Here is a 23,640-nt window from a genome sequence, read left to right as displayed (position 1 = left end):
ATAATTAAGAATTTTTTTTCTGTGCACATGAAGAAGACTTGAAAGACAGTAAGGCTGAACCCATGGAAATCCACAAGCTGGTGAGGTATGCTAAGGAAATGGTGGAGTCAGAAGTGCAGAAGGGCATGAGGCTCCCTTCATTGTGCTTCTTGCTGGTCTCAGGGCGATGGGTACCAGCCCAATCAGACCATCTGGAGAGTGGGAAGCCTCAACCTACTCAAGAGTGAGATGCTGTACAGGCAAAGAGAGAAAGCAATCACCCAGAGGTAGGTGTGTCAGCAAAGGGAAAGTAAAAATCATAGTGTCAGAGAGGGGAGTAGGCTTGGCATGCCAATAACGATGATTACAGAGGGAGAGAATTTCTGGCCCTGATTCATGTGACAAAGTAGCACTAATATTTATTTGCTTGGCAGAGAGATTCATGGGACAAGCAGACCATATGATCCTGGAAGCCAGCCATGCTAATCTGCTCTGTAGTCTCAGGGAAGGACTGCAAATGGGATGGTCCAACCATCCCACGCTTGTAGTAGTTTCCTATCAGCATGTCCTCAAGACTTCCAGGTTTAAGAGGCACTCATATCCAGATGGTGCTGAACACACCCTTTTTGCATCCTTAGGGAGTCAAAGTACTTGCAGAGAAAAGGAGCTTTGCAGATGGAGATGAAAAGCCATTAAAAACAGACCCACTCACAGTTGTTGGGAGCTCTACTGAAGACAGCTTTGGGAGGGCTGGAAGTGCACCTCAGCCCTGTTAACCTGCCAAGTCACGTTACATCATCAAGAAGTGGGTGGAGGTCTGAAAGGGCAAGGGAGAACCAGGCTTGGCTTCAAGGTACCCAATGGTTTCTGCTGTTCAGGGAACTCAATGAATAAGCTCAGTATAGGGCAGAAGAGAAAAGAACTAAAGGCGAAACTGAAAAACAGTGGAGATGAGTCAGTGAGAAGATGGCTTCTTAAGAGAAGTGTGGGATGTATGCACAGCATTTATTTTGTAATTTGTCAAAAGTGTAAATTGATAAAGTTTGAAGTGTAATTTGACAAAACCTGTCTGGCCATGCAGAGAAGGCAAATATGCATTTGTCAAGATGTATTGGTGATGCTGTCCTTCCCCTGTTCTACTGTCTTTGAGAGCCTCAGACAGCAATGAGAACGACTCTAAAGGTACAAGACATTTCTCACATTGCCAAGCAGAAAGCTGTCACTGATAGCTTCAATTTTGCAAGGTCGTTATTTTTGCAGATACTATCCACTCTTTCCAGTGCTGGGAAGTGTTTAATCTGTGCAGCAGATAGTAAAAATAGCTCTGAACTGAGCAGCTGACAACCAAATGTCTCCCATGAGAAAGAGGTTTGTGCCCAGATGTGGATTTGCTGCATCCAGAAGCTGAAGGGGCTGAAACCATCATTAGCAATGACCACTGTAATGTACCTGTATGTCATGATGCTGTCAGTCCTTGTAGATCAATAGTTGTCTTTTAAGGGTTTGAACACTTACTTGATGCTTTGCAAGATCGGAATGTGAGTATTTGAAGCTCAGTAGAAAAACATCTATTAAAGGGGATACAAGACAGAATCAGCAGACAAATCCTCTCAGATTTGAACTGTCTCTTTGTCTGAAGTTGGCACCTTTAAGAAACCCAATGAGAGGTCATACAGTGATGGAAAAAGTGTGCTCAAAAGTGGAGGTCTAGAGAAGGCTGCAAGTCAACTGCCTCCTCCCCAGTTCTTCAGAACAAGATCTTAGTGGGAATAGAGTAAGAACCAGATGATTCTCTCCCTATGGAACTGGGATGATGAAGAGTTTCACACGATCTTTCTGATGGAAACAAAAGTCAGAAATACCAACAAAGCTGAGGCAGGTGGAGATGCACTGACACTTGTAGGTCTTTTACGTGCAGTGGCTGGAGGAAGAGAAGAGATGGGAATTGGGAAGATGAGTCTTGTGCTTAGTGCATAAAGCCTGCCAGAGGTTTGCCAGAGGAGATAAATGATGAGACGGTGCCCCAGCAAATACCATCTGCTCACGAAAGTGAGGTACCTCCAGTTCCTGATGTGGAAGATACAGAGAACTGCATCTGCCAAAACTGACCAGATTCTGCCAAAGGCTTTACAAAATTATAGAATATTCTGAGTTGGAAAAGATTCATAAGGATCATCAAGTCCAACTCCTGGCTCCACACAGGACACCCAAATATCAGACCACCTGGCTGAAAGCATTGTCCAAATTCTTCTTGAACTCCAGCAGTGATATGACCACTTCCTCGGGGAGACTCTTCCAATACCCAACAGCCCTCTAATTAAAGAACATTTTCCTCATATCCAAACTGAGCTTCCCTGGTCACAGTTTCATGCCATTCCTGTGGGTTCTATCGCTGATCACCAGAGAGAGGTATGCAAGGTAATAGATTCCTTTTAGTTGGAATAGTGCTGAACCCTGGACTGCCTTCTGCACCGCTTCACACCAAGCAGAGGGTATCAAATATCCACCCTCTAAGCTCTAAGTGAGTTTTCCAGCAGGTTAACAGCAAATGCTGAATCCTGCTAGACAAAGAGCTGGCAACCTCCCTGCTCGTGAATATTTATGACTTGTCCCAACGCCTGTGCAGTTCAGGATGTCTGCTCCAGGACATCTCAACCAGCACATATGTTAAGGGAGTAGTGGGAGGGGACAGTGGATGCCATAGGAGTGTGAAACCATTACAAGCATGTCCTTTGGTGCAAGAAACTGGGTTGCCTGGGGCACAGGCTGGGGGATAGGCAACGGAATATTTTAAGAACACAAGACCCAGCAAGCAGTGCAGGGAGAAGTGTGGATTTCAGCCTCCAAATGCAGCGCACGTCGATGGAGATTTCAGCAGCCGCCTCTGTGCCCAGTGGTTCAGCAGATATCAGATCTATTAATGGGTACTGGTCCCTTGGGCCAGGCACACAACGAGCCATCTCGGGTCATTTACCAGACAGGCCAGGATGCTTTCAGACCATTCCTGACCAGGAAGTAATTAAGTGGCTTCCTATTTGTATTCTCCTGAGCTCCACTTGTCTGCAAGTGCTCATTAGTTACAATACAGCCAGACAGCATTTGCAGTGCAGCAGCCAGCTCTGTATTAAGCCCCAAGGTCCAGTTCAGCTCTAGCTCAGAGACTGGCAATGAAGCATTCCCTGGCCTCTGTTGGAAGCAGTTTGGTGTACTGGCCATTAGACACTAAACACACAAAGCCACCAACATCCTCGAAGCACTGCTGAAATACACTGCCATTGTTTTCATAGCCCTAAATACTCTCCAGATTTCAGTAGCTTGGAGATTTGCTTAGAGGCACCATCCTCTTCTTCTCTCTAGGTGAAAATGCATGACCAGTATTTCCTCTTGCTTCCAGTCAGGGACTTGTCATCCACTGCTGGTAGATGCAATGGCTTCCTGAGGTGGAACACTCCCTATAGTTGTGCCTTATTTTTGGATGGAAGCCACCACCAAGCCCTGCTAGTCCCAACAGCAAACGGACATTGGCTATATTTTGACAAGGACTATGACCCAGTATATGACGGCTCTCAGCAGAGCTTGCAGGTATCAGCACTTCGCTGTTGACAGACAGCTGTGTCACTGGGCAGAGCTTCTCTGCATGATGTGCCAACACTCTGGGGATGAGCACCATCTTTCAAATGGGTTTCAGTATGAGGAAGAGGAGATCTGGAGGGAAAAGTGAGGGTTTTGTGGAGGGCAAGCCAAACAGGGAGAGGGTAGGATTGGAGCTGGAGAAGGCTTCATGGTTTGTTGGTCTGAGCAACACAAAAAGGCTACATCATCTCATGATCTCTGAGAAGTCCCCACACACAGCATGTGCCCCTGCCTACCTCAGGCAGCTTGACTCGTCCCTCCTGGAAGGAGCAGGTGCTGGGATCGTGAGTGCAGACGTGGCGGTACTTGCACCAGTGGCACCGGTAAGGGCTCTCCACACATGACAGACACCTGGAGATGGAAGGAAAAAGCAGTCACTTGGACAGCCTGGCCTCTGCTACAAACAGGACAGACCAGTAGGTTGAGAGTGCTTTTCAGAGATAAAAATAGTCTGTCAAACATTGCTTTTACAATACTAGTGGAAAACCATAGGCTTTGAACTGGCCTGATATCATCAGGTCTCCAGATGGCACTTTGCCTGCTATGGCCTGAGCTGGGTTTTGCAGTGACTGATGTGTCTTATACTATTTAGAAAATTTAGACTGCTTTAATTTCATTCTAACTAGACTAATCATATTTTTGTTGTATTTTGGTTACCCTGTTACTACTTCAAAATGAAACAAATGTGATTTACAACAGGTCCTTGGCTTCATACACAAGTTGTGCTCCCCTTTTGCCCATAACAAGATTCTGCGTGTAACAAAAAAATTAAAAATCAGAGGATGTTCACGATAAGATGAGAAACTGTTACGGCCTCACTGCTTCTGTGCAAAACTGCAGCAATGCTCTGAGAGCTGTGAACACTTCATGAGAAGGTGCCCAAGCTGAAAGAATAGCGGTGCCCATGGAGGGCAGTCATGGTGCACCAGCACTCTCATCTGGCTTATCCTGCCTCCCTCAAATGTTGTGCAGAGGACAACCAGAAAGTGGTATGCATCAAGCTCAGGATCAAGTAGGATATACTGTCCCACAGGCTTCTTATTATGATTTGAGTCCAGAGTGATGGGGATCCTGCACATATTTTGGCTGTGTTCTTCCTTGTCTCAGCAGAGACAGGAAGACCCAGCAGTTTTTTGGGTAGCAGAAAGCGTATTTATGAAGTCACCTATTCAGAGTATAAGAAAGAGCCAGTCCCACCATTTTGCAACCATTTGCTCTCCTACACCCATAGTCCTCATAGAGCATGAGCTGCAAACACTTTTTCAAGACTATTTTACAGCACTGACTTATACCTACATCACATTTTTTTATTTATTTGATATGATGTCTGTCCACCAGGAACCACACTGAGCCATAACAAATTGTTTACACAAAACAAGCACTAGATGGTAACAACTCCTGGTTGCTCACTGTCAGAGATCTTCATGCTGCTGCAGTCTCTGAAATACCTGAAGGGGATTTGGAAGGAAATTTTCCTGGTCTGTATGTGCCACTGGGTTTTTAATGGGCAGGAGTGGAAAAAAATGCCTCCAGGATAGCTTGGCTAAGCGCAGCAGGCAGACACACACCCTCAGCCCTGTCTTTCTGTGAAATCTCGTTCAACTTCAATCCACTCTCAGCTCTGGTACAGCAAGCTGTTCTTCAAATTGGTAACAAGTGCTTGCTCTGATACATCAAATTAAAAATGGATAGTGTATTATAGTTTGTCAAGTAAGGAACCAAAACATGCCATAAATATTTAACACCACCATCTCTCCTCCTCTCCCCCCCAACACTTGCTTCCTGACACTGTTTGTCAAAGCAGCAGGAACAAGGAAATAGGATTTGCCTTTGCTTGTGAATTGCTGAGCCACAGTAATTATCTGCTTTTGGCACTTCTGATGGCTCAGTGGTGGTGACAGAGCCCTCAGTCTTGCTCAGGGGTGGATCAATGTGCTGGAAGAACATCATCCTGCTTTGGCAGTCTTACTCTGGTGGGGCAGCTGCTGTGTACCAGCTAAATCCCATGATAATGTGGCACAGGGCAGGAAAGGAAATTGCAAGATAGAGAAGATGGGTTTGAAGAAATCAGCTGGGCAGTCCCCACTGTGTTCACATCACACAGAATCCACAACTCCCATCTTTCCAGATTTGGGAGCTCAAACCCATGCTAACGTCTGGGGCAGGACCCTGCTGGCAGGACTGATATGGGCTGAGAAGGGCTGGAGGTGCGGATATTTGGGCAGAATCCAACCATCCACAAACAACTGCTTCTAGGAAGGAAAAAGGGCCCTTTGCTGAAGTGACAGATTGCTTTTGACTTGCTTCAATGCAAACTCCCACTGATCCTCCTTTCCCTGAGGGACATGTGATGATGTACCATCACTCAAGGCAATGCTCTCCTCCATAGGAGGATCATAGTGGAACAAACGTTCACTACGCCACCTCTGGTTTTCCCAGGAGAGTCAGCATTGTGCTGATCATTATTGATATCATTCTGACTGCTGCTCTCCTCCACACCTGACCAAACTCCTGAGGGACACACGCCTCCCTGGGTTCTGTGGCAGATCCAGGGTTGGGAAAAAAACAGGTATCAAAGGAACTTGACGTACGAATTGTGGACACTGCAGTTGTAGAAGACGAAGCTGGTGCTGGCAAAGGTCATACCCGTTTCCTTGGACTTGAGCTGGAGTTGGACTATGTGATGGTCTCCTAGGAAAAAAAACGAACATATACATCAGTTTGTGACTGTTTTAGCACAGTTGGTTGGCCATGCCATCAGTCTGAACAAGAAGCTGGTCCTGAGTAAACGAACTAGTTTATCTTCAGAGGGTGAAGGAATGGCAATAAAATCTGTCTACAGCTCAGACCTCCAAAAAGTACATCTGCCTCCACAATGGTATTGCAGTGATACATTAGGTCTTCACCACTGGAAAACTGCAAGCAAGGTCTGTGCTGGATGATATCAACAGGTCTACATAATAAATCTCTGATTTCAAAACTGTGGTAAATGAAGTCAGCAAGTAGGAAAGCTAAGTGCAAAAGAGTAGATGGAGATGCCTGGAATAAGAAGCTCATTCAAATAGAGCACTGTCCATAAGGTTCTTCATTCCTGTAGGTTCATTTAAGTCCACCAAAGGAAGGGGCCTGTGGGAGATTGGGCATATCTTCTTCTCACCATCATTATTTATCATCTCTGAATATAGCCCAATACCCAGGACAGGGCAGGGATTCCACGTCATTCACCCCAGTGTCCATGCATCCCAGTCTTTGGCTACAAACAACCCAGTTTAATGTGGGAGAGACATCCATAAGCCTCTGTATGCTTCTGGAAGTGTCAATCCATTTCCACAGCAGACCCATCAGCAGCAAAGTTTGAGGCTCAACTTCTGGATACTAACTCCCCTTTCCCACTGCTTCCAAGCCAAACAGTCAAGTGCTACCTCTTCTCACAATGCTAAAGGCCCCATTCAAAACTCAGCACGTGTGGGAAATGACTGGATACAGTAATTGCAATAATTTAGTGGGGAAGGGACCCATGTTTAATTCAAGACTTTGGCTTGGCTAGCCCTTTCACCTCTATTATTTTCCTTCTCAACCTGAAAGATTCATTAATCAAACAGGCCAAAGTAAACTTGACAATTCATCTCAGCTCATCCACCTACAGGCATACACACATACATACCACATACACACACAAAACCACACACTTCACTGAGCACGTTTTGCTGCCAGTGCTCAACTCTGCTGCCCATCTGCTGCCGTCGGCTTTGACAGCTCTGTTAACCACTTCATATTTAACAACTTTGCCAGTGTCTTGCATATATTTTAAAACAGGATGTGAGGATTGGATGGCTTCGGGGATCAGATGTTCTACAGAGCCACACATCCCTTGGTTCAAATCCAGTTTCTGGCCCTATGCATGGAAGACTTGGTCTCTGCAGAGGTGCAGAGCACCAGCTGCTGAAGTTGATACAAGCTGCAGGTGCTCAGCATCTCTGGAAACCACACTTCACATAAATCTCTCTCTCTCTTGTTCTGCCTTGAGTTTCCATTGCTATTTTTGCTTGCTTGTCGATTGTAGCCTGGCCTGAGACAGATGTCTGTATCAAGGAAATAGTTCCTGGCAGCTATCTTGGTAAGCAAACATAGTTGATAATTCAGTGGGACCTGAAAATGAGAACAGCCCTTTGGGGGCTTCTTTTGGGACCACAGTGGAGAGCACACGCAGCTGTGTGCAGCTTGGGGAGAGCAGGGGGAGGTGATGGTGACAGCTTGTGTAACTTCATTTCTGTGGCCTGTAGGGATCCCTGGAGGCTCTCCAGTAATATTTCACAAGAAGCCAAGGAGTATAATGGCTACATCCTCTCTGCACTTCATGAGGTGATCAATAGAGTTGAGGTTTTTATAGCAAACCTCTGCAAGAGCCACAGGTGCTCTTGAAAGTATCAAGAAAAGCATTAGAAAAAGGAAGCCAAAAAGGGCATGAAGCTGGGGATAAGGGGCCCATCCTGAGAGACAAGGTATTTCTACACTGAATCATTCAGGGGTGGAGCCAGCAACAAAATGAGCATGAGCACAGGAGCAAAAAATGGCCAGTGACAGAGAGAACAACTGAACACGCAGATCTAAAGGTAAGATGAATAGGATAAAATTGTGGAAAGGATGTTCAGGTCTGCAGGATTTTCTTGCTGCTGTGTTGTGATGTGCTGAGAGCATTTCCAATCTTATTACTTGGGATGCACCACACCAGCCTGGGCAATAAGCAAGTGGAGATCCTTCATCTGACTCTCGTCTTTGTTAGGTATAGGCTACTACCACTCGGTGGCAGTCTGAAGACATGTACTACCATGCATATAGGCACCTAAAAGCAGGTACTGATAGTGTAGCTCAACACTCACACATAAACTCACGCATTCAGCTCACTCATGCTACAGCTGTAGTAATCACTGGCAGCATAACCCTCACCCCTATGCTTTGCATAACCTGTTCTCAGGCTCCCATATGCCAAAATCTTGGAGAACAAGCAAGATGAAAGACATAAAGATAAGGGATGAGGAAGGGTGGAAGATCTGGGAGCTGTGTGGTACTCACCATTCTCTGTGATGATCTGTGGTACCTCTTTGGCAGCTGGTGAGATGCACTGGATCTGACTTCCCACTACCAAACCATCCATCTCTGACAGGTCCTCAAAGGTGCAGTTGACTCCTGCTGACAGCTCAGGGACATTGTAGGTCTCCAAGACCAGCTGCAAGTGAAGATGGAGGGAGGGAAGAAGAGATAGGGGAAGAAAAAAAAAAAGAGAGAGAGAGAAAAAGAAATACTGAGCTGAATAACAGAGCTGGGTCAGCAGGAGAGAATTACACTGGAGAGGTTGGACAAAGAGCCTCTTGCTAGAGAGAGCATCCTCCTTCAACAGAAAGCAGCGATTCAGGAGAGGGATGTGTGTGTGGAGGGGGAAGGGGATGAGATGCTGATGCCAACACAAGTGGTACGTGGCTATGCAGGGACAACTGCACTGCATCCCAGTGCTGCTGGGTCAGTGGAGGGGAGGGAGTGCTCTCTATCTGTCATGCAAGTGTAAGGTTAAACAGGGAGTCTTTGGAGCCGGCTGTGAAGACCAGGGCTTTGGTGGCCCCAAGGCACGCGGTTTCTGAGGAAGGTGACTACTACTCACAAGAGGCACTCTGCAGACTACAGAGAAACTGTAATGCTCCAGTCTAACTCTCTACGGCCTGCTCTCCTAGCATCAGCAGATGGGGGAGCGCTCTGTCACCAAGTTCCTGCGTAAGGAGAGTCTAGTTACAGGCTTCAGTTCACCACAATAAACCTCTTTCCCTAGAGGCACAACAAATTTCTCCTGCCCATCCCACCAAAGATGGCCTTAGGGGCATACTGCGTTTGGGAGCTATGCATAAACAAAGCTGTGAAGGAGGAATTGCCCACGTTAATTAATCATGTGCACCCACCGGCTTTGCTATGTCATTACCCACGGTCAAGAAAGAAAAGAAGCATGTGGCTGTTTTTCTCCTCTAGAGCAGGACCCTCATGCTGCCATTAGGTCAGCTAAGGTTCCTCTGCTGTCCATCATGGAATGTCTTGCCCAGCCCGCCCTTGGATCACAGACATGCCATGTCCAAAGGCAGAGAAGCATATCAGGGTACTTTTATCACCTGCTAATGAGCTACTATAGATTTAGAGCTATTGTGGCCAACCACTAAAGCCAGACACTTGAGGCAGGCACAAATGCAAGTACTCTCCACACTTGCTTCAGCTGTGAACAAGCTGAGGCCCCATCTGTGGTGACAGCCACTGAAAGGAGACACAAATGCATACTAAAGTGTTTTTGCTACCAGTACAAAGAACAGAAGATAAGTTGGTGATGTCCAGGTGATACAGCAGGAGAGGATGATATCATTGCTTTTGCTTACTGCTTCTTCACATTGTGTTTTCCTCACTAAGAGAAGGTTTGGGGCTATCCCTTAATGCTAGACCTTATGGCCCATAAGATAGAAAGGCCAAAGATGGGCCTTTGCTCTGCATAACATAAAGCCTTTGTGAAAACTGTTTGTTTTGTAGTGATGGGAACGGCAGTGGGAAAGGAAATCATGTCTTTGGTGGTGATTAGGAAGAATGTATGGGTGTTTGATAGATTTATCACTCGATCTAAATCCATTCTATCTCCTCATCTATATACTGTTAGAGATGGAGAAGAGGAAACTTCTGCCTAATTAATATTGTTGTTTGTGCACAGAAGACGCGGAATAAAGATGGGTCATGGGGAAGATATGGCAAAGGACAGAGCAGCAGTGCTTGGCCATAAACCTCATGAGCCAAGGTTCACCTGGAACAAACAAGTCCTACATCCTTCAGGCCTTTTCTGGAGCTTCTGCAGTGAGGGAAGAACACAGACTTCACTCCAACAAATCTCTCTTCTCACTGATCCCCAAGTTACTGAAACACTCAGATAAAACTTTGCAAGTCTCTGTTAACAAGTAAAAGATAGAAGATTGGTTGGCCACACATGCCTTCTCTGCCTCTGCGGGCAAGAACTCAATATCATCCCTTTGCCCAGATGAGACTCAGTAAGGACACCACCAATTCATCTAACAGTGCTCCTCTCTGGGTTTGCTGAGAGATTATCTGTGGTGATGGTGAATGAGCTGGGACACCAGTCTAAACAGGTCTGGGATGAGATTCCCATGGCAATGTTGCCCAGATAAATGGACAACAGTTAGACAATTGCAACTAAGGTCAGAAGCTCGGGTTTGGATTGCCCTGCCAGAGTAATCCAGAGACAAAAGTCTTTTATTCTGTTATCAGTTTCAATCATTCTGAGCCAGCTAGTCCCCCAGGATTTATCCCAACATAAAAGAATTCAAAAACTACTGAGAGAATAAGAAAAAGGAACCTTGAACTCCCAGAAGAACAAAGGACTTAAGATGTCTCAGATCAATTTTGTTTGAAGCCTCGGAAAGTAAAGTCATAGCAAAGTTAAGAGGCTGAAACAAAGCAGTAATGAATGGACATGCAGGCTTTGAAAGGCTGATTTCATTATCACTGAAGAAACCCTAGTACTCCAAAAACTATCACCTAGAAGATATCTGGCAGCTATGCCTTCAGCAACACCATGTAGACCTTTCAGAGCGTGGGACTAGTCAACAGCTTAGCCAGATACAGAGCTCTTGGTCTTCAATTATCACTTCAATTCCAGCCCAAACTAGTATGATCAAAAGGACAGAGCCCTAATAACTTGGATAAAATGGATCTCTTCTCATTTTTGGGGAATACTGGAAATTCACCATGTAAGATTCTGCTGTTATGAGTAGGGAGAGAAACAATAAGCTAGTTAGAACTTCCACAGAGACTTCTTGCTTTACATCCAGATAAAGATCAGGGCCAGCACTCACTGCGTGGCTTACATTGGCTGCTGTCTTCAGTAGCTCTAGGGCATCAAGGCTCAACTTTGTGCTGAGGAAAGTCATATGCGCTAATTATGCTTGCTCAAATGACTTGGCAGACTTCAAGTTTATTGAAGTAATTCATGATAGTCCTCACTTGTCCTCTTTCTAGAAGGTCAGTTCTAACTGTGACAATGTCCCTTGCTTAAACTCCATTCCCAGGCATTCACAAATCCCTCTCCCAAGGAAGTAGACAACCTCACTGTGTGCTCAGAGCACTTGCAGGACATGTAGTCCCATCACATCTGCCCTCAGCTCCTCACAGCAAAAAGGGAAGTCTCTTTCCACACTTCCAGCCAGGATAACCAGGGACTGAATATGCCCTCCCATGGTGAATATTTCACTGTGCCAAGCAAGACATCGGGGAACTTAATGGACTGTGGAGCACCTTTGCATCATGCTGCCAGCCCTTCCCAATCCTGCAGAATCCAGGTTGCACATATCTGGGTCTATCAGACCATATGAGCAGATTAAACCTGAAGGAGACAGGGACAACATTCCTTACCAATACATTGTACTGGGAGACAGAGATGTTGTTGGGGTGCACAGTCAGCCGGACACACTGCTTCATCTCCGAGGCGAATCTCCGAGGCTCGCTGGAGCGCTCACACCGCTCCTTCCTTGTGCACCTGAGCAAACAGGAAAAGAGATGGACAGGGTTAACATGAAGTCAGGCTGGGACAGGGAGGACGTGGGAGAAGCAATCATTTCAGATAGAAAGTCAACACTTTTCCCTTTGGGACTGCGATGGTTGGAAAGCCTTCAAGATGTGGTACATCTTATGGAGGGATGAATGTCCTTATAGACTGGCTGTACATAGTCTGTGTTATTTGATCCTTCTAAGGATACTGCAAATTTGTGATACTTTTGAGCTGCTAGTATCACTTTGCTGAGAAGGAGCAGCTCTCCAACCCATTGCCAAGGAACTAAAGTGGTCCCTAGCAAATACAGGTTTCTTTGGCATCTGGTTTGAAAACACCTAATGAGAAGTTCCCATGGTCGAATCTGAAAAAGTTCCCAGTGAATGGCAATGAGATGGGTGGATGGCACTTCAGCAGAAGTCCCTAAAATTGTTCATTCTTTGCCACGAGTGCTGAAAGCACAGTCACCATCTCTGATCTTTTCTGCCAGGAGTAGACACAAGGCAGCAATGTGAACTGGCAGTGGTGTATCCCACCTCAATCCATGTTTGCATTCACTTGGAGTAAAATACATCTGTACTGCACTCAACATGTGCTGCTAAGGCCACTGCTTCAAGGAGGATATCTGCCTAAAAATCCACAGGGTTAATACAAAAGGACAGCTCCAACTGCATGCCAATTACCTTTTGCCATTAAGCTAATGTTATGGACTTGCACAGGGTGTCTGCAATAGATTTTGTTATTTGCAGTGCTATTACCCCCCATTAAAATCAGCTATAAAGACTAAGTGCAGATGTTAAATTATTCACCCACTCCCAGACTTTGGAGTTTTAGTTGCAAGCTCAGAGGATTTGGTGGAGGATTAGCTCCATGATCACCCCTCACCGTGCTTTCTTCCAAGAGCAGAGGTTGCACCTCTATGCACAGGGATTTGCAGGCAGGAATCTAAGGCAACACATGTGAAACAAATCCAGCATATGGCAGACTCTGAATGTTACAAAGCTTGGAGTCTGGCCTTAAACTTTAGGGCTTAGCTTCTCTCTAGCAAATGACACTAGATAAAATGAACGTCTCAATTTAGAATTCATATTGCTCCATCTTTATGGTAAAGTTGTGTGTTGCCAGTGGCAGGCACCATAAAGAGAGATCTCTGCCGTTCTCAGCAGGCTCTTGGTTTGCTTTGCAGATATAAGAGAGCAAGAGCAGCACTGCAGCTCCCTGTGAGCATTCATTCCATTAAGTGTCCTTTAGTGCTGCCGCATGCTGGATCAGGAGTTTTAAATGCGCAGTCTCCAGAGGGCTGGATGGATAGGAGATTAACTGCTGTAAGTCCCCTATCACCGAATGAAAGCCACAGCAAAATGCTGACCTGAGAATTTGGTAAGCACTTCTGTAAAACAAATAGGCACAGCAATCCCATTAAAGCTCTGTGGGGCGTAGGAAATCTCCTGAGAATAGCTCAGATGGAAACTCGTTTGGGGTTCGGTGTCAAAGCACAAGAGCCTAAGTTCTCCAAGAAGCCCAACTCCCTCCCATTTATTCTCTCCCAACTGCAGCGTGACAGAAACATCTGGATTTTCTAACAGTAACGGAGCAGTTCAAGTGCAGCAGCACAAGAAGTCACAAATGCATCCAGCATCTTTAAACAGGAGGACAACACACTGGTCTAGGTCAAGCTCCAAGGAGCTTGGTTTGTCTTCCCAGCCCCACCATAGAGCTTCAATACAATAATCATAGAATCATTAAGGTTGGAAAAGACTACTAAGATCGTCAAGTCCGACCATCACCATCATGCCCACTAAATGATGTCTTTCAAAGACCTTATAAGACCAATCAAAACCTTATCCTGCTGTTTATTGCTCATAGACATCAAAGAGATGAAACTCTTCAGACCAAAGCCTCACTCAGACTGATGCATCTTACAGCCTTGACATCTGTTGAAAGGTGTATTACAATCCAAATAATGAAATGATGGAAAACTGCCTCAAACTAAGCCTGGTTTTAGCATGAAGATAAGGTTGCAGTGTCAGGCCCTCAGGAATTAGGTTCTGGCAGATTGAGAGTAGCTTCTGCATTCTTAAATCTGCTCCCCGCACTGACACTCTGCAAGCCAGACTTTAATTACAGGATCACACGTTATTATTTCTTTTTTCCATGGGTGACCTCAGTTCTGCCACTTCATAACATTTGACTTTAACTGTCTGACTTTTCCAGTGAAATGTCTCAATTTAAAACAAAAGATAAAAGAAAAAAACAAACAAACAAAAAAAAACCCACCTGGCTCTGCCTCACACCCAAATGTAGTAACAAGGGAGCTCTGCCACACAGAGCCAAACCAAGCCTGGCTTTGAGTAACTGATGAGGTTCAAACCTTCAAGTAAGTATCGCAGATCCTCTTCTTGAGCCAGCAGCATAATTGATTGCAGGTAACTGACCCCAGCTGCTGCCTAAATCAAGACTAAAGGCATAATGCCACCTGCCAGTGGGTTCTGCAGCTCAGAGCATGCAGGGAGGAGTGATTGAGGCTCTTCTCCAGAGTCTTTTGCACATGGTTACACCCATCTCCTCTTTCCTGAACCACCTCATCAATCCTAAGTTGGAGTACCTGGGGCAGGAAAAGGCATAAAGCAACCTTTCTCTCCTGTCTTCTGCACTGCCATAAATCATAGAATCATTTGAGTTGGAAAGGACCTTTAAAGGTCACCTAGTCCAACTCCCTGCTATGAACAGGGACACTACAGCTTGATCAGGTGCTCAGAGCCCTGTCCATCCTGACCTTGAGTGTGTCGAGAGACAGAGCATCCACCACATATCTGGGCAACCCATTCCAGTGCCTCACCACCCTTATCATAAACATCTTTTTTCCTAATGTCCATTCTAAATCTCCTCTCTTTTAGTTTGAAACCATTTCCCCTTGTCCTATCAGACCCTGCTACAGAGTCTGTTCCCTTCTTTGTTAACATTACACTCTCCCTCAGGAGTCAGGCAAAACAGCAGGGAAAATTGTTTCAGCATGTGAAGAGGAAATGATTGTCTTCTGACATTGATCTCTTAAATCCCCAAATGGTGTCAGATGAGAAACCAAAGCAAATGCAGCAAAGCACCTGACCACTAAGGCAGCTGCCCAAAGGGGCCACTGGAGCCCAAAAAAGATCTGTGCTCTCAACTGCTGCATCTGTTGCCCTCTCTATTGCTGCTCCTGTCGAAAAATATCTTGTACTGCCAATAATTGCTTCTCTTTAATAAAATATCAGTAACTCCAACGTGCTGGCTCTGTCAATACGCTGAGATCACTTTCCACTGCCATACAACCTAATTCAGCGCTATTCATGCTATAATTAGCTGGTGTATAACTCCCACCCAGTAGCATCACATTACACTTAAGACACCTAAAAGAGCATATTCCATTCCTGAGCTTATTTGCATAAGATTACGGTATAGACGTGACACTTCTCTGTATATCTTAATAACACCTGCTATTTCATATCAGCTGCATCTTTAACAATTGCAAGTGTCCTGCTGCTGCCTAAACCATTAGTGCAAACACTAAGAAACTGGTTCTACCACTGAACCATGAGGAGTATTATTTCCTCCTCACCTCCCATAAAGAGTAAATACTGCTAACACCAACCCTCTGTTCACTACCCTCTAACCAATTATTTTAATAATGTTAAATTAATACTTTGCACACCTATAGCATCTCTCATCCGAGGATCTCAGAGGGCTGTGCCTGGAGCTAATTAATCTTCACAACACCTCTGTGAGGTTGAAACATTCAAATTCAGAGACAGGAAAGGGAAGTACAGATGCATACACGTCCAACAGCCAAGGAAATCCCAGGTTTCTTGAGGATGCCATGGAGACTTCAGTTAGGGATGGCAATTAAACCCCAGCTTGATCATCTGGAATTTAAAACAACATTCCAGGGCCATATTCTGCTAATACTTGCTGCATTGGCAGAGGTGTTATTCTACCTCTGCAATGAGATGTCAGTGGCTCTTCCACCTTGATGGGTAGATTCAGGTTTCGCCCTAAGTGTCCAGAATTAGAAGAAGTAATCCTATCCTTTAAGTTCCAGGCACCTGGATACATCAGACAGAAGAAGAGTCAAGAGAGGTACTCATCCATTTGCAAGCTCTTTGTTTACCCGGTACACAGCATGGAAAACAGATCATGCTGCTGAAGGGTTGCCAGCCTAGCAGAAGGCATGCAAGTCATGTGCATGCTTTCACCTGCCTCTGCCTCTCAGTGAAGACACATCTTAACTGATCAGATGTAGGGAAAAAACCAAACACAACAAGACAAACAACGAAAGATCACACAGCACACAAAGAATGCAAAACCAAAAACCCATAACCTTTGTTTTTCATCCTGGCCTCTTCTGGGCTATGTCTTTGTTTCCTCCATGCCCAACGTAGTGGAGCTCTTATACTTGCTGAACTGTCCCTGTACAGTCCTACAGACTATCATCTCCACCCTATCAGGTTACCCTCAAGAGTTTCTCTCATACATCTCTCTCCCACCTTAGGATTGTGTCTTTGCCATTCACACCTTACGGGTACCTCAGCTCATCGTGAAGAAGTGGATGAGATCAACATCTGCTGGGGATGGAGCTTGGTTCAGAGCTGACAGAAACAGTAAGAAGAGCTCTTCTGACTGTGTAGGATCTAAGAACAGGGGAGAAAACTGAGGAAACGATGCTGACTGCAGAGATAAAGGTACATGGAGAGAGTAGTGCCAAGAAGTGCTGGCTGAGGCCAACCCTCATGAGAGCAATGTGGTGAGACAGGGGGAGATAGCTCTTCTCTGTTTCTTCTGCTTCTTGTCCATCTCTCCATCCTACCACTGACTGAAATGCCTGAAATGCTGACCTTTGCTTTGGGTAAGCAGAGGGAAACTAGAGGAATGGTGTTGATGCAATCTCCCCTTCCAAACAGGATGTTTAGATGCTGATCCAGATCCACTGTGTAGCTCTGCCAACCTCCTATTTCTTGCACCACAAGGGAGACACACTGCACCAATGCCTCTACAGACCAAAGTCTCCAGACCTCCTTTCAGGTTTTCAATGGGGACAAACTTCTTCCCATTCCTCTGAGTTGTGGGCTAATCCTTCATATCCATACTGCCAGCAAGCCAGCCTTCTGTATCACCTATTATGAGAAACTAAATGCATTTAAAAGGCAGGATGGCCCTTATCACTAGCCTCTCTGGTGGTAATTATTTTCTGCAACCTATAAAGCCCTTATAAGATCATGCAGCGAGTTTCCCTTCTCATTTGGGCTTATGGGATGCTCAGCTGCTCGGTGCTGGTGCTGTGCTGTGTCCTGGGGCCACAGATCCTTGAGGCGAGGTGGGGAGTTGTTCTGCTAATTCACAGCATCAGTCAGATCTGCTGGAGACCAAACTAATTGACACCCTGAGCAGACAAAATAGACAGAGATAGATAGTCCTGGGAGGAGAAAGCCAAGGAGGAAGCTTCCATAAGGTGGGATTTTTTTTTTTGCTCTCTCCTTTTTCTTTTTTTTGTGGTTGGGAGGAGGAAATAGTGCAGTCAGAAAATCAGCCTATATTCCTGATGGAGCCTTTCTCATTAAACCTAGCTGCTAATAGAGGACACAATCTTAACTTTCTGTTTTCCTTTATTTTTCCTTTATTTTAAAGTTTTTAGAAACAGACTGGAACACTCAACTTTTTGAATATGAGACAAAAAAACAACGTCACATTTCTGACAGCAGAAAAGGACAATCTGCAATTTTGCCAATTAAAAACAACTCTAGACAAATGAGTTATGATTGGATCTGATCAGAAATTGCTACTCAGAGATATTTTGCTTTTTTTTTTTTTACAGACTGCAGTTAGCACACTATAGATCACTTTATCCAGAAAAAAGGAGAAACACGATATTATTAAAAAACCAAACAAACAACAACCACAAGAATTCCCAGCAGTGAAACTCAAACAAATTATTTCTCTCTGTGGAAGCCTGCCATTTGATGGGCAGTGGCTGTCTTTAGGTTGCTGCTGCATTGCAAGACTCATAATGTGGCCAGGGAGGTGGACTCGCAGGGAAAAAGAGGAACACAAAGCATCCGTATTGATGCCAAGGGTGGGATAGCAGCATTAAGAGCTCAGTGGCTTGTATTTGCTCAGCTGACCTAAATGACACCTTGCTACCATCTCCAAACAGGTAATTTGTGGGCATCACTGTTTTGCAAAAGGTTTTGACATTTCAGCTCTCTTTTCTGATTTCAAACAGTGACATTTCCTTCAGGGGACAAATTCACTCACCCCTGGACAGAATAATCACACACACCTTTTCCTTACACCTTCCCCTCCCTAGTGCTGGTGAATTCAACAGTGGTAGGTGACATCCAGACACCAATGCAGATCCCACTCACATCAGCTAGGACCAGCCATAGAGGCAGCATGGGACGGTTTGCTGGGGCACAGGCTCCATGCTGGCATCCACATTTGCTTCCCTTCAGCAACTCCCCATCTCAGTCTTTGTTTTTTGTCATGATGTTGAATGTGCAACTCCTCCATCCCCTTCATTTTCATCTTGAAAGCATTTATCTACACTTTCCACATGTGTCTTCATGTCCTCCTGTCATTGTTTTGTCCTGCCTTCTCTTCTTCTCAGGTTGTGTGTCTGCTTGGAATCTCATAACTGGGATTGTCATATGCCTCTTAATCTCCACATGCTCAACCCAACATAAACTAAGATATGAGGAAAAAGAATACGGTCCTGGGCAGAAAGGTGAGGACAAAGGAACCATCATGCACATCCCACACTCTTGATGAGGACACAGGTGTGCTGGACCAATGTGAAGACCCCTGCGGCCATAAGCATAAGCACTGCGACCTCTCTACTATCACAAGTGGTCTCCTTACCAGGTGCACTGAAAAAATATGGGAGATTTAAAATAGATACAAGGGAAATGTTTTTACAGTGAGAGTGGTGAGGTAGTGAAACACATTGCCCTGAGAGGTGGTGGATTCCCTGTCTCTGGAAACATTCAAGGTCAGACTGAATGGGACTCTGAGCACCTGTTCATTGCAGAGGAGTTGGACTAGATGGCCTTTAAGGGTCCGTTTCAGATGATTCTGTGATTCCATGTCAAATGATTCTACAATTCTTTAATAATTAAAGGAAAAATGCCATGGAGGACAGAGGAGATAAAGGGAAACATTCAGGGAGATCTTACTTAGGTCTCAATTTGAAGACCTCCCTCCATTTCTGAGAAGCCCAGATGGACCCAGATGTCTCAGAGAAAGACAAAGCAAGAGAAATGATCTCTCACTTCTTCCATCATTTCTTCTTGAAAGAGAAATCTGAGATTTCTCAGCCCAGTCAAATTCCAAAGCAATGCAGAATGCACCTGTAAGTTGTTGAAAAGAGTTGAAGCATGGAAACTCCCACAGACCCAGTCCAGCATAGACCAAGAAACTGGGAACCTGAAATCTTGCAAGGGGAGCAGGTATGGCCCAGTAACAGCTCTCTTTGCTCCATAGGAGAAGAGGAACCTCCTCCAAAATGAGATAACAGAAAAGATCTCTGTTTCTCAAAACCTGCGGTCTTGTACAATGCCAATATTTTTGGTCTGACAAGTGTTGAACACTCTGCAGAGCCTGGGGGGCAGCAAGGAGACTTTTAGCATCACCACATCACCTCTTATTTTCCTCTCTCTGCATCAAAGCAGGCAGCTTGTGGCAGAAGGTCATGTACCCAGGCATGCAGCAGGCTCAACACTGCTAGGTGAGGGAAGGAGTAGCTCCAGTCTGCTCTGCACTGGTGTGGCCTCACTTTGAGCACTGGGTGCACATTTGGATGCCATAACATAAGCAGGACATTAAGCTGTTAAAGGGCATCCAGAGATGTCCTCAGATATAGGGTTTGAGTTTTGAGTGGTGCTGTGTGGAGCCAGGAGCTGGACTCAGTGATTCCTGCGGGTCCTTTCTAACTCAGGATATTAAATTATTCTATGATTCTATGATTGCTTGGATGAGCATAGGCTGCTAACTTTGATGTCCTGCCAGTGTCCAGGACCTCCTGCCCAAATTCTTTGCTGAGAGGCTGGAGGGGATGTCTTCTCAAAGACCATCAGGTCTATGATGCCTTTTACAAGGTGGTCAGCAGAGGGAGCTCAGTGGAAGCCAAGTGCAAAGTCTCCCTGTGGCATTTGCAGCCAGCACTGGGAATAGGAGGCTGCAGGACACAGAGAAATGTGAAGCTGAAGTGGCTCGGCTTATTCAGGCTATACGGTGGTCAGAATCAAGCTTATCAGTCTCCCAGGATAGGATGCAATATGACAGCTTCATTTCTATTAGGGGAAAGGTTTTTGTTTTCCTCACTGGAAAGAAGGACGAGACAGGAACAGAACAATTAAAGAGACCTTTGGAGGTAATACACACTTCAGTGGAAGTCTGACTAACATGTAGAGTTGGCTTAGCATTTCTTGGGATCACTTTATCACAAGAGGGAAGCAAGGCTGGGGAAGGAGGGAGAAGCTGAAATTTGCCTTTCTCTCTGCTGGAGCCAAAGCAATTTTCTGGCTGGAGTTGAGGAAAGGAAGGAGATTCAGTCCCACTAACATGTAAAGTTTAAGGTCAGTTTTAGCAATGTTTTGACATTTCCAGGTTCCCTCGGGGTCCTAAGAATAGGAATGCCATAAATGTCGAAACACAGACATAACTGACCTTAAACTTTACGTGGTGAAGTAGTGAACAGTCATCCCCCCCCTGTGTATTCTTTCTGGCCTCTGGGTTGCCCTCCATCCCCTCTGGAGGATAGCTGAAATTCAGCTCTCCCCAGCATAAAAGAGTTAAATTTTATCAATTCCTCTGGATATGCCATTTGGGACAAAAAGGCAGGAAATGCTGCAGGAAAAGAAGGATAAAATAGAGCTGAAATCATGGAAAGAATCATTCCTAGGAAACCTGTCCTGGCAGTGAGAAGAAAGGAAGCTTTCCCAGTAAATTCATCTGCATCCAGGGTCCTGCTGAGCTCAGCACAGCCTGGACATGGTCTGGTACATCCCTGGAAAGTACAACAGAGTAGGAGTAGGGCTACTGCTCTAATTTCTTAGATGTAGAAATGAGCCACAGAGGGATTTACGTGATTTAGAAGACTGAGGAAGGAATTGGACCTTTGTTGCATTCTGTGGCCCTAATCACCAACAGGCTATCTTCTCCAATATGCTTTTTGGGCATCAAAGATGAATATGAGTGAAGAGGAAAGAAAGGATTTGGGGCAGCCTGGAAAAGCCAAAGCAGTGCTGTGGCTGTCATTGTGTTTTTAATCATATGTTTGAGGCCCGAGAGGGTTATGGACTCTCAGAAAGAGACCTGCATAAGAAGATTTGAAAAGGCAACTGCAATCAGGAAGCTGAAATCTGCCCTTCAGGGCTCTGCATCTTCCCTGGACGGAGTTCCAGGGACTACGAACCACAAAAAGTTTCAGAACAACAACCAAGGCTCACTTTCATCCCTGCTCCTTTTGGTGTCTGGCTCATAGCCCAGCAGGGACAGCCCTGGGGCAAAAGACCAAGTCTCCTCTGTCCTTGGGCAGCAGTTTGGCCTCCGTGCCAAAGCTGACTCTTCCCCACATGCCTCCTACCCGCCTGTCACTTGGCCAAATAGAGTGAGGATGCTAATTGCTCTGCCTGCTAATCTATTCTAATGCATGGTAATAGATGCCGAGTTTCTGCCCTGATAACTCGCCTGGCTTATGCTGCAGAACAGCAATTCCAACACCCGCCCGTTATCTCTGTCCCCAGGTGGGCTCCTCCCTCTATCACAGCAATTGAATAAGCCCACCCCGGGTGCCCCAGGGGGCGTGGATGCAAGGGATTTGCTCCTCCACCTCCCACCCTACAAAGCCATGCACTCAATAACCAGCATCCCTCCCCCTTGCTTTGGGGGATTTAGTAATGTTTCTCCTTCCCCTCCCCAAATTTCCAAAGATAGAGATTATCTTATCCCCACTAATCTTGCCTGGGGGGTCCTTGGGTTGGCCAACAGAGCACAACGTGCTCCACAGTCTCCAGCCTGTGAACAAAAGTCACTGGTTCAGAGGTGGCCCAAGGACCACACCAGTGGGGCGCAGCCACAGTTGAGTGATTTGTGTGTACACATGTGTGTGCCTGTAGGAGAGATTCCTGATGAGCATTTTGATGGCTCATTCAAGCCTGAGATGAACAGGAGCATTTCACATGCAAATCCCTAGAAACTTGGAGCTTTTGTCCTAGGAATAATTGGAAATTGTTTGCTGGCACTGGTGGAGCAGTGTGGAAATGAGGGAGGGGATCTGCAGAAGGTGATGTGGACATAGATCCCTCAGCTGGTCCTGCTTAGCATTACAGAAGAGCACAGTTCCTCCCCTCCCAGCCATGTGGCTGCTGTCATGTTCAAAGACACCTCAAAATAAGGTGCTCCAAAGCTCTGCAGCATCACTCAGTGGCTGGGGCTGAACAACTCTGGGTTGGACTTCAGGTGAGCCTCGATTATGGCCAGGTGAAAGTGCCATTTTCAGCTTGGGCGGGTCTAGATGAATTTCATTGTGTTCAGTTTCCAATGAAATCCAAGCCATGAAGCTGGGCTGCCCTAAGGAGTTCTGGCATTTGCTGATTCCCACCTAACACTGCAGGTTGCGTTGAAGCAGGGACTAGCAGCAACCATGCTGGAAAGAAAGCTGTTCTCTGGGCCAACCAACACGTGTGTTTGGCAACAGGGAGAACAAGTATCACCTGCCTTCATTCACTGACCCTTTCCAACATCTTGCAAAGGTCAAAGACATAAGGAAAGGCTATCTCAGAAGATGCAGAGACCCTGCTACGCTGTCCCTTAAATCACAGATCTCTGACTCCTTTGTTTTGGAACTAACCAAGCATAACACAAGTCTGGAAGCTGAAGGCAGCAGGCAGAGCTCAGAGCACAAAACCACACGTGGCAGGCAGGACTCAAGCCAAAGGCATATGAACTGTGCAGTGCAGAGTGCTGAGGAACTCTATAAGAAAAAAAATCACAAGATTTTGTCAGCAGCAGTCTTTGCCATCTGCTCGTAAAAGAGTGGGCTTCAAATAAAGATAGAAAAGCCCCTGAAGATTCAGTTGAAGGCTACCTGAGTAATACAAGCTCTCCTTCTGCCTCTGAGGAGGAAAATAACTTTCCCAGCACCAAATTCACTTACAGTCATTTTAAAGAAAATTAAAAAAGAAGAAACTGAGAGAAAGGGAACAACGTTGCTAGATAAGGCAAGTAATTAATGAACAAAATTACTTTTCCCAGAGAGCATCCTATCATGGTGCTTCCTATTCATGTTAATAATATTTGTGAGTATCTTCCCCAGAACCTAGGTAGATAACACCTACGCTATCCCTCGTTCTTACGAGCTCTCCTCAGCAAGGACTGATGCAAATAATTTGTTCAAAGGTGCTGAAGCTCTTTGT

General features: G+C 45.5%; 1 protein-coding gene across 9 annotated transcripts in view; it reads right to left on the bottom strand.

Annotated features, from left to right (window-relative positions):
- PLXNA4 (plexin A4) overlaps nt 1–23,640 on the bottom strand; it is a 446,249-nt gene that overhangs the window by 100,160 nt on the left and 322,449 nt on the right. For 6 of the 9 annotated variants that reach the window (XM_048959145.1, XM_048956708.1, XM_048960813.1 and 3 more), the window contains exons 6-9: nt 12,058–12,181; nt 8,686–8,839; nt 6,204–6,303; nt 3,849–3,963 (exon numbers count right to left, since the gene is read on the bottom strand). In XM_048959145.1, coding sequence (XP_048815102.1) covers nt 3,849–3,963; nt 6,204–6,303; nt 8,686–8,839; nt 12,058–12,181 — 493 coding nt within the window. Of the gene's footprint in view, nt 1; nt 3,685–3,848; nt 3,964–6,203; nt 6,304–8,685; nt 8,840–9,268; nt 9,375–12,057; nt 12,182–23,640 lie in introns of those variants that run through there. The other 3 variants (XR_007380141.1, XM_048961658.1, XM_048962914.1) reach the window with 3 other exon arrangements.

Source organism: Lagopus muta, chromosome 1 (genome assembly GCF_023343835.1).
Source record: "Lagopus muta isolate bLagMut1 chromosome 1, bLagMut1 primary, whole genome shotgun sequence".
Lineage (NCBI taxonomy): Eukaryota > Metazoa > Chordata > Aves > Galliformes > Phasianidae > Lagopus > Lagopus muta.
Note: the sequence above shows the minus strand (reverse complement) of the source record. Positions and strands in the feature narration are given on the sequence as shown.